The sequence below is a fragment of the Perognathus longimembris genome, chromosome 2, assembly GCF_023159225.1.
Source record: "Perognathus longimembris pacificus isolate PPM17 chromosome 2, ASM2315922v1, whole genome shotgun sequence".
NCBI classification, from domain to species: Eukaryota; Metazoa; Chordata; class Mammalia; order Rodentia; family Heteromyidae; genus Perognathus; species Perognathus longimembris.
This window is the reverse complement of record NC_063162.1, coordinates 153533521-153553318: the sequence shown is the minus strand read 5'-3', so window position 1 is coordinate 153553318 and position 19798 is coordinate 153533521. Positions and strand designations below refer to the sequence as shown.

General features: G+C 47.0%; 1 protein-coding gene across 1 annotated transcript in view; it reads right to left on the bottom strand.

Moving 5' to 3' along the window:
• The window catches only part of Ube3c (ubiquitin protein ligase E3C), an 85982-nt gene extending 66454 nt beyond the window's left edge, over positions 1-19528 (bottom strand). The window contains exons 1-6 of the mRNA XM_048340538.1: positions 19285-19528; positions 19094-19253; positions 7098-7151; positions 5066-5140; positions 3817-3963; positions 2444-2559 (exon numbers count right to left, since the gene is read on the bottom strand). Of these exons, the coding sequence (XP_048196495.1) occupies positions 2444-2559; positions 3817-3963; positions 5066-5140; positions 7098-7151; positions 19094-19159 (458 nt within the window). The 5' untranslated portion in view covers positions 19160-19253; positions 19285-19528. The remainder of the gene's footprint in view (positions 1-2443; positions 2560-3816; positions 3964-5065; positions 5141-7097; positions 7152-19093; positions 19254-19284) is intronic.
• Positions 19529-19798: the final 270 nt, after the last annotated feature.

Below are 19798 nucleotides of genomic sequence, written 5' to 3'. Positions count from 1 at the left end.
CTAGGGCTGTCCCTGAGCCTTTTTTTGCTGAAGGCCAGTGCTCTATCACTTGAGAACAGCTCCACTGCACATTTTTGCTGATAAATTGGAGACAAGAGTCTTAGAGACTTTCCTGCCCCAGATGGCTTCAAACTTCAATCCTTAGATGTCTACTTCTGGAACAGCTAGGATTACAGGAGTGAGCCACAGGTGACTATCTTCTCTTAATTGCAACTACACAGACTGAATTGCTCTAAACTCATCCAGCAGGCCACACTCTGTGGCTGAAAGAACCTGCCTACCACCCCAAGGGGCAAGTGCTTCCAGACTCATGTCCCACCCTTTCCCTAGGGCTACAAGCAGGGCTCCTGCCCTTCCAAGGGGAAGAAGCTTCTCCACACCACACCGCCCTTGCAGATCAGTGTCTTCTGTGTGGAAGGGAGAGGCGTGCAGGGACACTCACAGGGGTACATTCCCGGGTGGGGACAACCATATAGGAAACCATCAAATTCCTAAGAAACATAATGAAGTTTTAAAAACAGCTTTCTAGTGGGCCTGCAGGTATAGTCTACATTTCTATTTCCTTGGTTACAAATTACAATTGTTTTCAAGTATGCAAGAGTCATCCAAGTGTCCTTTTCAAAACTATGTGCCCAGATATGTTGCTCAATTTTGTTTTGTTAGTTCTGGGGCTTGAATTCAGGGCCTGAATGCTGTCACTGGGCTTCTTTTGCTCAAGGCTAATCCTCCACCACTTGAGATACAGTACCATTTCAGGCTTTTTCTGAGTAGTTTATTTATTTATTTATTTATTTTTGCCAGTCCTGGGCCTTGGACTCAGGGCCTGAGCACTGTCCCTGGCTTCTTTTTGCTCAAGGCTAGCACTCTGCCACTTGAGCCACAGCGCCACTTCTGGCTGTTTTCTATATATGTGGTGCTGGGGAATCGAACCCAGGGCCTCATGTATATGAGGCAGGTACTCTTTGCCACTAGGCCATATGCCCAGCCCCTCTGAGTAGTTTATTGGCAATAAGAGTCTCAAGGCTTTCCTGTCTGGGCTGGCTTTGAACCATGATCTTCAGATCTCAGCCTGCTGAGTGGCTAGGATTACAGGTGTGAGCCACGGGCACCCAGCATGTTACCACTTCATAGGGATTGAACCAGTCCTTTCCTGCTTCTGAAGCCTCCTCCTCCGGCTCTTCTTTCTCACCTAGCAGTCTTCCTGCCCCACCAAGGCTCCGGCCTCAAGCCTGCAGTGAACGTTTCTCACCCCACTGTCTTCAGCTGTTCTTCCCTACTCTGCACCTGCTCTCACCTCTCCATGTCTACCTCCTTGCAGGGCCCTGACACCAAACAGGGTGCCCAGCGGCCTCACCCCTACCCCGAGAAGCCAGTGGGGCTGCTCAGGGGAGCCTAAGCAAGGCCCAACTCACGCCAGGCTCTTCTCAATTCTACAGAACAGGAGTCCTGTGCAGAAAGCTCAAGTGAGCCTGGAGCTCCCACCCAGCACTACCACACAAACCACAGGCTCTGTCCAGAAGAGAATACACATGCCACAGAGGCAAACTTTAGTCTGAAGAGGTTAGTGCTTCACTGGAGCAATAGGATAAACTTTTCACCAACATTTCTAACCCTAAGCCAGTCAGGACTCCGCTCAGAGCATCTGTGCTGAGCACACCTCTGCTCCCCCCTGAGCTCTCGGCTCGGCCAGGGCCTGTCCTGCCCTCCTTTCTGTAGATTTCTACACTGGTGAAGAGAAAGCCCCGGGGACCCATCTTCCAATGTCTCCTCCCTAACTCACTCAGTTCTTCCAGTTTTATGTCCTTCTACCCTCTCAGATGACATTGTTCCAATGTTCAGACTGGGAATTCACATGCACACAGGTTCTTGCCTCTCTGAGCTCCCATTCACTGACCAGCTCCTAGCCACAGTCTCACTTCCTATCTGGTTCTGCCTGACCTTGTCCCTAACGGGCCTGATTCTGCCCTCACTCCTCTGCAGTCACTTCCAGCACACTGGACGGACTGGGTCCACTGGAACTTGAACTGGAGGTGTGGGGAAGGCACTTCCAGATGGAGAGAATGTAGACATCAAATGTACTGGGTGAGCTGGGTGCCGGTGGCTCACCGCTGCAATCCTAGCCACTCAGGAGACTGAGGTTTGAAGATTACTATTTGAAGCCAACTTGGGTAGGAAAACTCTGCCAGACAGTCTTATCTCCAATTAATCACCAATAAAGCAAGAAGTGGATCTGTGGCTCAAGTGGCAGAGCGCTAACCTTGAGTGAAAAAGCCCAGGAAGAGTGCCCAGGCTGAGTTCAAGCCTCACAACTCTCTGACTTTCTCTCTTTCTCTCTCACACACACAGTTGAGCTCCTCCCAAATCTTGTATCTCCTTTTTCATCTCCCCAACGTGAATTTTGTTGGCACTAGAGATGACCAGCACGTTAAGCTGCTCAACTCACCTGCAGCAGAGGCTCATCAACCTCTTTATTTGAAATAAGCATGTCAGTCTTTCTGATCCATCCAACTGCTTGACAAACAGAGAGCTATGTTTAATCAAGTTCTGATACAGCCATATCTGGAACAGCAAAACAAAAAAAATACAACTTTGAATCCATTGCTAGTTTACAGAATACTATAGAGTTCCATGTACATGCAAGCCTAATCAAAATCTGCTAGAATAAATCTGCTATTCCTAGAACAAGATTTTTTTAGTACTACTTTTATTTTCCATCTTATTACCACTAGCTACTAAAATATGGTACTAAAATAAAGCTTCATTAAACTTGAAACAAGAAGTTCACTTGCAAAAAAGCAGTAATGCATAAATATACACCACTATTCTTTGAAGTTTCATGAAATGCATTTCTTTTTTCTGCTTTTTTCTCTACACTCCTGTACTACACATATGCCCCTAGCATCCTTTTCTTCTGTTATTTAGAGTGCTAGCCTTGAACAAAAGGAGCTCAGGGACAGTGCCTAGGTCCTGAGTTCAAGCCCCAGGACTGGCAAAAAAAAAAAAAGCAGCACCATACACATTCGTAACTTGCCTATACACACCATCTTCTTGAGATGTCTGAAGCAACTTATATATTTTCTTGAAACCAGCATGACACAAATAAATTCCCATATGTATGACACACTGTACATCTTAAATTTTATACTACCTATTAACAAATAAAGATGTATAATTACAATACACCACAAAAAGCTAAAGAATAGGGCTGAGATGTAGCTCAGGGGTAAAGCAATTGCCTAGCTAGTGCAATATCGTAGGTTCAATCCCCAGTACCAAAAGATAAAAAAAAAAATAAAGCTCAAGAACAATTAAAGGAACTCCTGAACAAAGACTCTACTAGATTTCATTTTATTTTATGTATGTATGTATGTATTTATTTTTGCCAGTCCTGGGCCTTGGACTGAGGGCCTGAGCACTATCCCTGGCTTCTTTTTGCTCAAGGCTAGCACTCTGCCACTTGAGCCACAGCGCCACCTCTGGCCATTTTCTATATATGTGGTGCTGAGGAATCGAACCCAAGGCCTCATGTATACGAGGCAAGCACTCTACCACTAGGCCATGTTCCCAGCCCTCTACTAGATTTTATAGTCCTTCAGCCTTTAGCCTCCTACAGGATTATCAGCAGGAGCCACCTGCAGCACTTGGCCTGGACTGGGAAAAAGAAAATTAATGTGGAATTTTCCATAATAAAGAAGCCCAGAGATGGCCTATTATAACCAGCAGAGGGAAAGAAAACATTCACAGGAGCTCAAAGGGAGGGTGTTATCCAGCTTCTTCTAAATCCAAAAGGCAAGTGAAAATCTAAGAAGTACTTACCAAGCGTTTTGAGTCTTCACTTTGATTATAAAAGAACAGGAGCTGCCTGACCAGGAGGGTCAAGTTTGGAGCACTTGCAATGGAGAAGGTGCCGCCAGCCTGTGCGGAGTCGGTGCAGCGGTCAAACGCACTTCTTTGAATGGAGTACTGCAAACAAAGGAAGAGACACATAATGTGTAACTGGGGCACACAGTGTACAGATCCACATAAAAACCTCAGTAAAACCTCACTCCTTTCAGGGGGGAAAAAAGAAAACAAAACAAAAATCAAGTCCAAGATCCGAACACTCACTAAATAGTACCTTTTACCCTTATTGCTATTCAGATGATCACTATTTTAAAATTACCTAAAAGCTGATCTGTCTGTAAACTTTAATGTAAATACAACCAATAAAATTACTTACTAGGAAAAACTAAATAGAAGCAAAACAGATGCTATTTATAAGAACACTATTATATTTAAAATGGGCTCTTGACCTTCTAGTTCTTTTTTTTTGTTAAGAGAACATTCATTGATCTTTATTTGATTTGACAAAAATCTGCATTATTAAAAGACAGGTAACAAAATCTGAGCTTCTATGAATCTTAAATATTAAGTTCTATAGGATTATGTAAGAAGTAATATCTGACAGACATTATCACATGCAGACGCTCCTGCCAGACCTTCTAGTTCTTTCTCTTTAAAAACAAACTATGATTGTCCAAAAAAAGGAATATACTATTTACCTGACTTACGTAACTAACCATATCTCCTCTGTATATCACCTTTATGATAACAATAAAAATTTTGTTAGGAAAACCATACTATTACATAGCTATAAAGAAAAGATGAGGGGCTGGGACTATGGCCTAGTGGCAAGCGTGCTTGCCTCATATACATGAAGCCCTGGGTTTGAGTCCCCAGCACCATACATATAGAAAACGGCCAGAAGTGGCGCTGTGGCTCAAGTGGTAGAGTGCTAGCCTTGAGCAAAAAGCTGAGTCCAAGGCCCAGGACTGGCAAAAAAAAAAAAAAAGAAGAAGAAAAGATGAAATGATGTCATCTGCTGGAAAATTGATGCCATTAGAGGATACCATATTGAGCAAGACAGCCTCCAAAACAAAATATTGTATGTTTTCACTCATCTGTAAAAGCTAGACCTAAAAGACACGTACATAACTACACAGACATATCTATTGCAAATGTGTGGAAATATAACAGTGAAATACACACTCATATAACTAGTGGAAACTAATGAAAAGAAGCTTACTTGCTGTTTTCTGTCTCTGTAGCCTCGTATAAATGACTGGATAATTATTGCATTTTTCAGTCTTCGCCTTTCTTCCTGATAATGGAGTAAGGAGGAAAGTAGTAATTGGTCAGAATTAGTGAAGATGATTTTCAGCTAGTCAGGTTTTAAAAAATCCTGGCTATAAAATTCATTCATTAAAGTATACCACTCATTGAGTGTATTTTCATTGTACTCCAAGTCATGTACCAGCATCACTATTTAACTTCAGGATTTCTTCATCCCCCAAGGAAACCCTGCACCAACCAGCACTTATCCCTCATTTCTTGCCCCACCCTCCCAGCCACCACTAATCTACTTCTTGTCTCAACAGATTTTCCTGTTCTGTATATGTGCCTGGAGTGGTGAGCGAAAAATGCAGTCATTATATTCAGTGTACATTATGTAAAAGTTGAACTACATGACTTCAAGATAGGGATGGGGGGAATGGAACAATTAAAGGAACGACACTGATCATGAAGCATTGTACTGGTAACTGACTTACGAAATTGTACAAAGACTTAATAATAAGATTTTTAAAAGGAGGGAGGGAAGAAGAAAGGGAGGGAGGGGCGAGTCTAACAGACACATGGGGCACAGGGCCAAGGAAAGACGTTTTCAGTGTGAGCTGCAAAGAGGGAGAACAGAGCAGAGCACTATTGGAAGGGTAGTGAGAATGGCAAAGAATGTTCCAAAAACAGATGCAAAAGCAGTGGCCCTGGTGTGCAGTGATTCTTAACTGAGGGCCACTTTACCATACTGGAAATAGGTAATGAGTTCTGCCATTTTGGTTTGCCTGCTAGAAGTACTGGCAGCATTTCGGGCTGAGGCTGGTGTCCTCCAGGAGAGGATGCCCCACCCCAGCAGACCTTCAGGCATATGGGGCCCCAGTGATGAGGCAGCCAAGTTTTGGCCCTGTTGCTGTTCCTTCAGTCAGCAATGCTTGTTCAAAGGGCATCTGCTCACTCTCCATTCTTCTGTCTACTGCAGGCCGCCCAAGCTCCCAGCAGAGTGCCTCTATGCTTGACAGCTCTCAGGGCTACCGTCCACTAACACCACACAGCAGGACTCTGGTCTGTCCAATACATGTAAAGCTCTTAAACAGCTGCTAAATGCAAGAGTGAGTTGATAAAATAACAAAAACAGGGCCAGGAATGTGTGGCTTAGTGGTAGAGTGCTTGCTAGCATGCACAAAGCCCTGGGTTCAATTCCTTAGTACCACATACACAGAAAAAGCTGGAAGTGGCACCGTGGCTCAAATGCTATCCTTGAGCAAAAGGAAGCTCAGGCACAGTGCCCAGTCCCTGAACTCAAGTCCCAGGACTGGCACAAATAATAAAATAATAAAAACAACATTAACTCTTATCTAGAAAAGCAAGCCTAAGATAAGCAGCTCTGTTCACCCACAGTTGTGGTGACAAGCCTGTAACACCTTGCTTGATGAAATGTGAATACTGTACACTAAACTCTTCTAGAAACCCTATTAGCAAGATAGACAACCAAGAGTTCATACTCCTCTGCAGCCTGGACTGGGCCCTTCAAGTCTGTCTTTTCTTAGAGGGTTTCAGAATTAATTCTGAACACATCTGGAGATGTTGCAAAACCCATGTGTGCACAATTATGTTACAAATGTTGCAAACTCTAGCTGCACTCATATATACTTGGTGTCAATCCAGAAATGTTGCAGAAGCTAGAACATTGTCATATGCAATATGTGAAGGTATACATAAAGCAAAGCCAAGACTTCCTTTTCTCCAGTAGTAGGTGTTCAACAGGGACTCCTGGCTGGCACTCTACTATATGAGCATGCCTCCATTTCTGGCTTTTTTTTTTTTTTTTGAGAGGAGGGGTAGAGTTGAGAACTGCATGCACACACGCATGCACACGCACACCAAACTGAAATTCAGATCTCAGTCTCATGAATGGCTAGGATTATATGTGTGAGACACTAGCACCAGGACCCAGCTGAAACTTAAATGGTCATTTATCAAGATTATCACAAAGCTATTGTTACCTCTCTTTTCCGTCTTTCTTCCTGAGTACGATGTAGAAGAGAAGCCTTTTCTTCCTAAATGCAAAAAAAAAAAAAGGAAAAAATATGTAAGGAAGGTTATATCAAATTTGAAAACACTCCCAACAAAGACCATAGAGTGTTCTGGCCCACAAGTGATTCTACAATCAAACTGTATGCACCAGACAAGAGATCTGAGGCACTGGGTGTTCCAGGGTGCTCCTGAGGCTGCAGGTCTAATGAACAGCACACTCCGAAGCTTCTAAGCACATCTGTTGTACACACACACACACACACACACACACACACACGTGAGTACAGACAGGGAAAAACTGAGCTCTAAGTAAGAGCCATGCATCACACCCATCAATGCCAATGAACACACACAGTTCTGCACACCACCCCCCTGAAAGGGGGAGGGAGGGGCTGGCAATGCACACAGGAAATCTCTGATTCCCAACAGCAGCATGTATGCCTGCAACTACTCAAGAGGAATTTCAGTGAAAGGAAACCAACAACTTGTAGCAAATTAAAAAAAATTTTTTTTTCACCATAAGTAAAATTTTTGAATGCAATAGCATACTTTGTAGAGGGAAATGAATAAAGGGAAAATTTTACAACACTTCAAATAAATGAAAAATAGTTAAAGACAGGCCTCTTCTCCCCAATGGATCTAATCTTTAGTATAGATTATTTTTGGAAACTTAACTGGAAATAAAATGAAAGGTCTAAGATACTGCATATGAATCACAAAAAAACTAGCCATGACCAGATGTGGCAGTGCACACTTGTAATTCCAGAGCTCAAGGTGCTGAGGCAGGAGGTTCATGAGCTCCAGCTTAGCCTGGGACTATAAAGGGAAAGTCCATCTCCAAACATAATAATAAAGTTTAAATTTCAAGTTATCCCCAAGCCTAGTGGCAGTCATGCCCATTTCATAAACACACACTGTGCTTTCAGTGAGTGAGCCTCAAAGCCTCCTCCCTTCATGGTCTCTCCCACCCCAGCGGAGACACCCACCATCACTCAAAGCTAAACACCAGCTGGGTGATGGTGGCTCACCTGCAACCCTATCTACACAGCAGACCGAGATCCGAGGATAATCGTTTGAAGCCAGCCCAGAAGTCTGTGAGCCACTTATCCCCAATTAACCACCCAAACAGGCCAGAAGTGAAAGTATGGCTCAAGTAGTAGCTCAAGAGCAGTGCCCAAGTTCGAAATGCAAGCCCCAGGACCAGCACAAAACAAAAGAACAATGAAAGAGAATCGGCCAATTGATAATTAGACACTGACATGTAAACTAAGCAAAATAGGAGCAGAAGTTTATTAGTATCAACACATAGAGCCAAAGAAAGAAAACCCTCTGGGCTGGGAATATGGCCTAGTGGTAGAGTGCTCGCCTCATATACATGAAGCCCTGGGTTCGATTCCTCAGCACTACCTACATAGAAAACAGGCAGAAGTGGTACTGTGGCTCAAGCGGTAGAGTGCTAGCCTTGAGCAAAGAGAAGCCAGGGACAGTGCTCAAGCCCCGAGTCAAGCCCTGAGTTAAAGCCCCAGGACTGGAAGAAAAAAAAAAAAATCAAAAAACTAAAACCAACAACCCCCCACAAAAGTTTAGACAAAGAAAAGCTACAAAAATAGTATGTGTTCCCTAATCCTGTACAAGTCTTCCTTTCCCTCCATAACAAGTTACAATTATCAGCAGCATTAGTAAACTATATTAGAAACTTGGTCTGCATGAGTTCTAGAATTCCACATGGTAACACAGTCTTTAGTTACCACTCCTTCATCTTCTTCAATCTCTTGGTAGTTTGAACTCAGGGATTTGTGCTTGCTTAGCTGGTAATCTATCACTTGAGCCATACCTCTAGCCTGGCTTTTTGCTAGCTAATTATAGATACAATCTTGTAGACTTTCTGACTAGGCTGGCTTCAAAGGGCAATTTTCTGTATCTCAGCCTCTTAAGTAGCCAAGATTACAAGTGTGAGTCACTGGTGCTTGGCCTCTTTGACCTAATAGTCTTTCCCTCTAACTTTCATGTCATGGGTAGTGTCCCTCAACTTTGATTGTTTCACATTCTTTCATGATTACAGTGATCATACAGTAACAGTGCTATATTTGAATCCACAGAACTTTATCTAACTGCATGGCTTCATCCACACTTATATAAACAACTGAATTAATAAACACAGAAGGGGAAAAGGCCAGAATCACCAACAGCTACAACACTAAAGGTTGCAGATGAGATCCTATGAAATATATTAAAACTAGTGGGCAAAACTTCAAGGAGGAACAGGATTTTCCTGGCCTCAAAGTATCACCCTCAGGGTATTTTTCAACTACCAATAGAAAGTAAATTCAGAGGAGAAACTGTAGACACCTGCAGAGCCATCAGAGCAACATTCCCAGGAACATGATCTGAGCAGTCAGGAACCGGCTGGCACAGTGCAGAGGAGGCAGGTGACCATTTTGGCACTTCTGCCCAAAATTCCTTTTAATATCAATTTATTTATTTCAAGGGGAAGCTTCTGTACTTAAATAAAGGCTGGTTATAAATAAAAAATAAAATGCAAGAAAACAAACTCTATTACAATAAGATACTGAACTTTTTAAAATTAATGCCCAGGCCCCGGGTTCAAGCCCCAGGACGGCCCCCTCTCCCCCCAAAAACTTAGTTGACTTGTTGGTACCACCTGAACCCAGGTTCTACAAGGCGCAGGTTAGAAGAGGCATCAAGACTTGTCTTTTTTAAGTTTTCCTATCAGCCCACAGAGAACCCTAACTCATGTTGCTAGCTGGATCAGGCGAAGGGTGCCAAACCACAGGAGGGTTTTGATCAGACTCACACTTCTGCTCAGGAAGCCACGCACGTGGGGCCAATCTTCTGCCTGTGCCCGTCCTGCAGCGGCATTCACGCGGCCGGAAGCTCTTCTTGCTTCCGCCAGTGCCACAGGTTTAGGAAACCTCTCTCGGGCCAGTCTTGTGAGTGTAAACACTGTTTCCAGTCGTTCGCAATTCCTTCCACACAGTGTGTGGAAGTGTGTACCTCATGGTGAAAGGCTGCCCACTCTCAACACCTGGACGCAGGGCTTCCCTGAAGCGGCTAGGCGTCTTGAGGGAGTGGGGCTTGCATCTCACAAGAGCAGAGGCAACCCTCAACCCTCCCTGTCCTCCCTGTGCACAGGGGACTGCCAGACTGCTCTGGACCCCAGGGAGGAGACTTTGGCTTGAGTCAGCTTTCTGGTGCTGGCACACATGGATTAAATCTCTGTAGTCAACCAACACACTACCCTCTGCTTTTCCCAGCATATCACACTTAGCTCATGAAGTCGTCGATACATATTAAAGGACTTCCTCGAATTCATTAGCTACAGATTTCTCAGCTCATGGTTACAAACGCAAAGCATGAATTGATTCGGTGATCTCTGTTCCAGAGAACAGACTCACTGTTTTTCCAGAACAAGAGTTGCTCCACACATTTGACCCTAAATCTATAAATAAGTGGACAGTGAGCAAAATCATTAGACAAAGCAACCTTATCAATGATTTTGTTTGCAGGTCACAAATCCTCACTGGCAGTGGGTTTCCCATTTAGCCAAATAACCTCCGCTTTCACCTAGGTGGGGTGCCTAACAACAAAGAGTAAAGTCTACAAGGATAGCTTCATCCTAGAATTTGGAAGTCTATGAGATGGGTGGACTCAGTCAGCTTGTGAAAAAACCAACTTTGGGGGTTTACCAGCTATTCAAAAAGTGGGAATCAAGAATATTTTGGTTTCAAGCCAGACTGGGCAAAGTTAGGGAGACTCCATTTCAACACACAAGCAGGCATGTTAATGCTAGCTACATGGAGACAGGCAGGTCTGTGACCAGTCCTGGGCAAAAAGCTTGAGACTATATGAAAAATAAAGCAAAAAAGAAAGAGAAGCCGGTGCCAGTGGCTCACACCTGTAATCCTAGCTACTCAAGAGGCTGAGACCTAAGGATGGAGGTTCAAAACCAACCCAGGTAGGAAAATCCATGTGACTCTTACCTCCAATTAACCACCTGAAAACTGGAAGTGGCACTGATGCTCAAGTGGTAGAATGCTAGCCTTTAACTGAAGAGGTCAGGGACAGCTCCCAGGCCCAATGTTCAAGCCCCATGACCAAAAACAAAAGAAAGAGAAACTTGTAATGGGGTGAGGTGGGGGGAACCCCCATCCCTGCAAGAGTCCACCACTCAAAGACAGTCTCAAGTAAAAGGATGGATTTACTGGGGAAGTAAAAAGTAGACTGACTGGTCAGGGTCAAGGCCCAGACTCGGGAGCTGGATCAGGGTTGGGTTATAAAGGCAAATACCACATGGTCAAGCCTGCCACACACAGGTAGTCAATGAGGTTACAACACTTAAGAGAGCATGCCAGGTCACACGCAGGTAGCCAATGAGATTACAACACTTACGAGAGCATGCCAGGTCACATACAGGTAGCCAATGGAGGTTACAATATACCTTATAGCAACTGTCTGAAGTAACCTATCATTTTAGTTAGAATTGACACACGGATTTTGGAGGGGCTCACATGATGCAGGCAGATACTCAGATGGTCAAGCAGTTTACATAATCTTAGCACAGAGAAGGGAAACTTCCCTGAATAGGACGGGGGTGGGGGGTGGGTAGAGAGGAGATCTTGGTAAAGATGGAGTCAGCTTCTGCTCTCTTTAATCTGAGATGGAGTCAATGTGACACCCCTCAACAGCCAGTGATGGCGCTGGCCAGATCTGATCTCCATATTACAAAACCAAAGTTCAAAAATCTTCATCATGGGCTGGGATATATCAGAGTGGTAGAACATTTGCCTAATAAGTGCAAGGCCCCAGATTCCATCCCTAGCACTACTAAAACACACAAACAAAACTTCACAATTCTCTTTGCAGTTAACAATTTTACAAGACTAAAAAAGATGCCTCATTAGCCCTTACCACAATGAGGACATAAGACAACAATCCCTAGTATGAATGTCGTCATTTATAAGATAATCTTCACCTACAACTTATGAATATTTAATGTGCCTCCTTCTAAGTAACTGCCAACTTCTGGAAGAGAATCTCACCTGTAACTAGGAGTAAATCAATATACCAACCTACAGTGATTCATACAGAAATTTAGTCCACAGAACCCATACCAGCAATACAGAATAGAATACTCCATCCTAAGACCCATTAGCAAACTGTAGTTACTGAATTCATTTTTTAAAATGTCAGTGTGGAAGAAAACTTTCCCTAAGAAGTACGCAAAGCCGTTAGCTTATTTTAGAGTGGTAACTTTGCCTAAGAACTCAAATGTTCTACACAAAAAAATAATATAACCAAAGATAAAGACAAAAAACAAAGTGGGAACAAATATTCATAATACCACAGAAATGATTATTTACAAAGCATATAATAACATGAAAAGATAAAGAAAAAAAGCAAAAGGTATAAATAGTGCACAGGAATATCAACAGGGGGCTGGTTGCCTAGTGGCAAGAGTGCTTGATTCATATACATGAAGCCATGGGTTCGATTCCCCAGCACCACATATATAGAAAAGGCCAGAAGTGGCGCTGTGGCTCTAGTGGTAAAGTGCTAGCCTTGAGCAATAGAAGCCAGGGACAGTGCTCAGGCCCCGATTTCAAGCCCCAGGACTGGCAAAAGTAAGTAACTAAAATTTTAAGAATTGTTAAAGAAAAAACGCATTAAGAACACTAAAATAAGGCCTTTACCTTATTTCTCATAGTTGGCAAACGTGAAGATAGCAGTGAGCAGGAGGGGCATAGAACCGCCACTACCTTCACACACCAACGTAACCTGCTCTAGGTAGTTTGGAAATAGCCCTGAGTTCAAAGTGTGACCTGCCTCTGACCTAACAGACTCATTCCAGGAATTTAACCCACAGATAACAACAACAAGATATTTGAATTAGGCACAGCAGGGCTCATTACATCCTGACTTGTGTTTTAAACAAGGAATGTACACATCTACAAGATTATATTCCCAGAATACAGCTCTGAGCACCCATGTAAATCAGAAGCAAAGTCTAAATATTAACAAGTAAGAATTAAAGCTTATGGGCCAGGTGTCCAGGGCTCATGCCGGTCATCTTAACTACTCAGGAGAATGAGATCTGGAGGCTCGAGGTTCAAAACCAGTTGGGCTCAAGTGGCAGAATGCTAGCCATCAGCAAACAAGTCAAGCAAGAGCTTCAAGTCTTGCATTCAAGCCTTAGTACTAGGGGAAAAAAGGGAGTGGGGGACCCAGTATTTTAAAGTACCTTGTACTTTTAAAATTCTACAGGTCTAAAAGCGTTAGGATTCCTAGTACCAGTTATACCTGCTGTTTCATAAACACACATGGTGTTTTCAGTACTGAGCCTCTCTCAAAGCCTCTTTCCTTCATGTTAATCTCTCCCATCCCAACTGAGACATCACCCCTCAAAAGCAAACACACACACGTCGTCGGGTGCTGGTGGCTCACCTGTCAGCCTAGCTACTCAGGAGGCTGAGATCTGAGGATCATGGTTACCAGCCTGCCCAGGCAGAAAAGTCTCCAGGAGGCTCTTGTCTCCAATTAACCACTAAAAAACTGGAACTAGAACAGTTAGCCTTGAGCAAAAGAGCTTAGGGACAGCGCACTGGCCCTGAGGTCAAGCCTCACAACTGCCAAAAATAAACAAACAAAAGTAAATGGCAGAAGTCTATTTGCTCTGCAAGCAGTGGACACTATCTTATCTTCTCAGAAAATTAAACATGGCCAAATTCCACAAATATCATTTCAAAAACATTTTTATTTTATTCTTTTTTTTTTTTTTGCCAGTCCTGGGGCTTGAACTCAGGGCCTGAGCACTGTCCCCAAGCTTCTTTGTGCTCAATGCTCATGCTCTCCCACTTCAGCCACAGTGCCCCTCCTGCTTTTTTCTGTTTATGTGGTTCTGAGGAATGGAACCCAGGTAAGCTCTCTACCACTAAGCCATATTCCCAGCCCCCAAAGATATTTTTAAATTGCAAAAAATGCTTTCTTCATTAACTATAGTGGTAACAAAATAAATAAAAGTTGTTTGTAAGTACTAAGGGCTATATAATTTAAACTGGAGTTCATTAAACCATAACAATAAAAAGTTATGGTAAAAATTGGAAATGTGTCATTCAGGTAGAACTTACATCCTAAGCTCCAACGAACTCCCGGCCTTTATTTATAAGGTTTTGGTAATGCACGCTGTTCCTTTCCATGAGCACTTTGTGCCACTTGCAGAGGTAGACAGAGCCACCAGCCTCACAGGTGCTCCAACAGCTCTCACACACCAACAATGACACAAAACAAAGCCCCGGCCAAAAGCTGAGGCCACCTCCTGACAAAACAAACAACAAACAAAGCACTGGTAGTATCGCCAGCAGGTAGGGGAGAGAGAAGCAGGAGGAGGAAGGACCACAGCCCAGACACAGAGCATGACCTTGTCTCAAAAGCAAGGGGGATTCAAAGAGCTGGCCTAGCAGTTGGAGTGGTAGAGTGCCTGCCTAGCAATCTCTCAATGTCAGAATGACTCACACACAGTCTACAGTCTGTGGATTCCCCGCTCTACCTTATTTTGTAAACCTTTGTGAAAGAATATCCATGAAACACACAAATGACTTCATACACTCAAAAATACCTATTGTCATAATAAAATGGTACACCAACGAGTTGTGTTTATAAAACGATTCCTAACTAAAAAAAAACATGTTTTTAATTCTATTACAGCTGGGAGCCAGTGGCTCACACCTGTAATCCTAATCACTCAAGAAGCTGAGATCTGAGAACTGAGATTCAAAGCCAGTCTAGGCAGAAAAATCAATGAGATTGTGTCCAATTAACCACCAAAACCCAGAAGTAAAGATGTAGATTAAGTGGTAGCGCACTGGCTTTGAGCTCAGGGACAGCACTCAGTACCTGTGTTACCTAGGTAACTGGCACACCCGGAGGCAGCTACCTCCCCCTTCTCTGAGCCCACATCCAATCCACCTGGACATACCTCCCTCCCCTGCCCCAGATAAGGCATGGTTCAGCCCTTCTCTCCGGGCTTGCCACAGGCCAGCAGAATTCCAAACTTTTCTCTCCTGCCTGAATATTCCGTGTTTTCTTCTTTATCAGCTACCTAAATAAACCTTACACATATGGTGCTCAGGAAGGGACCTCAGTCAGGACGGGTGGACTTCCTCTGTTTTTCTCCTTTTTTTCCGAGTATCCCAGCAGCACATCCCTGACCACCATCATCTAGGAAGGTGACACACAGGACAGTAAGAGAAGACCCATCTCACCTCACCTCCATGCTGGTAACCTGCTGTCTGTAAGATAACATCCTTCCTCTCATAAACAGGGGTTTGGGGGTTTCGTGCCTGTCTAGCTAGGTTTGGTGACCTTTCGTCAACACTGGAAGATTTTCTTCTAGGTAATTACTGCCAAGTGAACCACATACCACCGTGAATATGCACCCTATTGCCAGGAATGCTGAGGAAAGCTGGTGCATCCGGACCAACTGCATCCAGCAGCTACTTACTCCCCAGTGCCTCCCAGTCTCACACCATCCTAACTGACCTTCAGGATCCAGGCCAACCAAGCGACACAGAGCCCCAAGGAAACCAGGAGCCGGTCCTTGGTTTATGGTTATTTAACTTTTCATGGTGGAAGTCTTACCACTCTGACAAAACCACAAACTTACCAAGACTTGATTTTTCCTACAGAGCTTTTACAGATAAGCACTAAAAACATTCATTGAATTTGAAAAAGAAAAAAAAAGACAACCTGTGTTACTGGAATTTAGAGAAAAAGCCCTGGACTTGAACTGAGGTCAGGACAGGGTTCCAATATGCCAAGTGAAGTGATGGCTAATGATGACAAGAAAGGGTGTTTATGTAATGGGGCCCCATGGAAACAACAAAAGGTTTGGAGGCTGTACATTTGCCTTTGGGGTACTGACATGAAAGTTTAAACACAGAAAAAAGAACTGGGGGAAGAGGTAGATACACTTAAGAAATCTTGGTTAAAGATGTGGTTTGGTTGATCATTATCTCAAGATTTGTGTAAAGAGCTTTGTCATGGTAAGGAAGTCTTGGCTAGCTAGGTATGCCCAGCCATGCCAGCCAAAGCAGCACTTGTGAGGCTTATGCAGGAGGATCCTGAATTGGGAGGCCAACCACCAGGCCCAGCACTGGCTACACAGCAAGATCCGGTCATTAAAAGTTGGGGCTGGAAACATGGCCGAGTGGTAGAGTGCTTGCCTCATATCCATGAAGCCCTGGGTTCGATTCCCCAGCACCACATACATAGAAAAAACCAGAAGAGGCGCTGTGGCTCAAGTGGTAGAGTGCTAGCCTTGAGCAAAAGGAAGCCAGAGACAGTGCTCAGGTCCTGAGTTCAAGCCCCAGGACTGGCTAAAAAAAAAAGTGCTCAATAGCAGACACTTGCAAGCCAGTGTCTACACAAGCAAGGTGTGCTGGGTCCAATCCTCAGCATGGTGAGCAAGGTGGGAGGGTGTCACTGTTGCTTGCAAAACTTGTCACAAGATAACTCACTCATCAGTTTCTGGAATCCAGGTGACTGTAGGGGAGGATGGCTAAGAGCAAGGAGAGAGATACAAATCAGAACAGGTATGCTGAGTTTTAAGTCTTTAGTTAACTTAACGGTCCAAAAATCAATGCTTTTGAACAAAAGATACACACACACACACAAAATCTTCCTGCTTTTGTTTTTTATTCAATAAGGAAAGAGCGTATGTAGAGTCACAGAGAATTCAGGAAAATGAACTCAACATTAGCATCAGTAAATAAAAGCGAAACCACAAGGACACCCCTTTCAGCCAGAACTGCTACATTGAAAGGACGCACAACACCAAGTGTTGGCTAGGATGTGGACCTGTACTAACAGCTTCTGCCACTAATGGCTGCCATGTGGTAAGGCCCTCCAGGGAAGAGGCACAGGCTAGGGCCCACTTGTACCTCATAACCTGGCATAGGACCATGTCCACCAAAAGACACACAAAGTAAACACCAGTAAGAAGTGGACTATACGGTATTCATACAGTGGACTGTGACAGTGAGATGGATGGATCTATGTCACACACAAAGCTAAGCCCAGGAAAGTCACAAAGAAAGGACAAAGAGGGCTGAGAATGTGGCTTTGTGGTAGAGTGCTTGTCTACCACGCAAGAAGCCCTGGGTTCAATTCCACAGCTTTGTGCACAGAGAGGATCAGGGTCAGAGCCCAGAACTTTAGCTGAAGCCCCATGAGTGGCCAAAAGGAAAATGTAATATGGAGGTCAGATCTGACCAGCAAAAAGAGGACAGAAGCTGACTCCATCTCCACTATCCCCAGGCTCCTATGCTCAGAGGCTCTGGAAGATTCCCTCTCCCTGTAAACAATAGTGCCCTCCCCCCCCCCCCCCCAATCCGTGAGCCAGTTCTTGACGGGCATACCTGGATTCCAACAGGAAGGGAAGCCCCATCCCCAGGTAATGGGAGTTCCTGAACCCCAAGAGACAGGGGTGGGCACATGGCCTATAGGTGACTGAACCTGTCTGTCAAGTGCTTGGAACTGGGAGCTTCCTGTGACCCTGCCCCCTGACCTGACGCTATTTAGGGGCAGGCCAGCTCAGGCGCCATGACGCCATGCCACATGTTCGAGTCTTGTGTCTCTCGTCCCCATGGCGTCCCAGTTCAGCTCTCCATTGGAGCTGAATTGGTTTGTTAGTACTTGGAAATCCTCCGGAAGTAACTCCCTGTGCCACTGTCCTGTTTTGTGTTATGTTTTTCTGAAACCTGGGACCGGTCCACCCCGAACTTCCCCAATAAACTCATCTTTTTACTTGAGACTGTCTCTGAGTGGTGGACTCTTGGAAGGAAGGAGTATCGCCCCCTCCCTCCGACGCCATTACAGAAGAGAAAAAAAAAAGAAAAAAAAATTTACAGTACAGAGGAGGTACAAACAAGATACCACCTGGTCAGAAGTTGAAGACCTTTGATATATCTGATTAATGTCTATTCTGTGTCTAACCAGCTTGTGTAAAACCCAGGGTCTCCCTTCCCCCTGGATCTGGACTTTTTTCTGGCATTGGCCTAGTACAGGTCGCTGGCAATGATCTCCTTTATCCTCTAAACAGTGGTGGAGATGTCTGCTAGTGTGCGCTGCAAAATGTGGGCTCTCCCTTGAGAGCCTGATCGACACAGAGAGCTGTGTTTTTTAGCAGAAAGGGGACCTGCACCTTGGCTGGGATGGTCCAGCCTCCAAGGAGGAACCTCCGCCAGGTGGCCTCGGGGATGCCAGGCCTCCCAAACCTGCAGTCCAGACCCGGCCAGACCCGGCCGAGGCCCCTCAAGTCTCCCGGGCCTGCAGACATCCTTTGCTATCTGCCCTCCACGGAACCCTGACCTACGAGGTCTAGCACCTTCTGCTGCCACGGCCTCCATCGCCACAGCCCCGTAAACCACAGCGCTTCAAGACGGTCCCCAGACACCGGCCCCCGACGCCGGCCCGGGGTCCCCGCCCCACGCCGGCCCAGCGACCCCCCCCCACACACCCCGGCCCAGCGACCCCCCCCCGACACCCCGGCCCAGGGCCCCCCCCGACACCCCGGCCCAGGGCCCCCCCCCGACACCCCGGCCCAGGGTCCCCGCCCCACGCCGGCCCAGGGACCCCCCCCCACACCCCGGCCCAGCGACCCCCCCCACACACACCCCGGCCCAGGGTCCCCGCCCCACCCCGGCCCAGCGACCCCCCCCACACCCACCCCGGCCCCGGGAGCCTCCCCTCCACCCGAGCTGGGCTCCGCTCGGACTTCCGCGGCCGCTCGCGGGGCGCCCCGCCGGGCCCGGGTGGCCGGGGCCGCGCCGCGGGTGACAGCGCGGAGGCGGCGGCTCCGGCGCACGGTGCCGAGCGGGGCCGCGGCGGGCCCGGGCGGCCCGGGGGACCCGGACCCGAGGCCCGCGACGGCCGCGGCGGCGCGCCCTACCTTCCGGCTGGCGCCGCCCAGGGACACCTTGGGCCTGGTCTTGAACTCCCCCTCGAAGCTGAACATCTTCGCCGCCTAGGCCATGGGCGCGGCCCGGCCGGGGAGCGGGCGGGCCGAGGGGCTCCGGCGGGCGCCCCGGGGCGGCCGGGGGGCGGGGCCGCGGGGCCCCCGGGGCGGGGCGGGGCGGGGCCGGGGGGGCGCTCCGGGCTCGGGCCCCGCGGGGCTCGGGCCGGGCCGGCGCCGTCCGCCCGGGGGCTCGGCTCTGCCGGGCCCGCCGGGGGGCGGGCGCGAGCGGGGCGACGCTGGCGGGAGGCTCGTCCACGCCCGCCTCATCCACGCCCGCCACCACCTCGCGAGGGGCGCCGCCGACCCCGCGCCCGCACCGCTGCCGCCGCCGCGGAAGGAAGATGGCGGCCGGCCGTGTCGCCGTGCGCGGCCCCCAGCACGCGCGCGCCCCCGCCATCGACGGCGCGGCGCTCCTCACGGCGCTCGCCTGCGTGCGCGGCCCCGCGATCGATGGCGCGGGGTTACTCCCGGCGGTCCCTGCGAACGCGGCCGCGCGCGCTGAGGCCGAGGGCGGGACGCTCCGGACGGCGCCCCCCCCCCCCCGCGGCTGCCTGCGTGCGCGTCCCCGGGCGCGTGCGCACCGCCGGCTCCCGAGGGACCGCGCGGCGGTGGGCGTGCTGACGGCTCCCCGGCCCACAG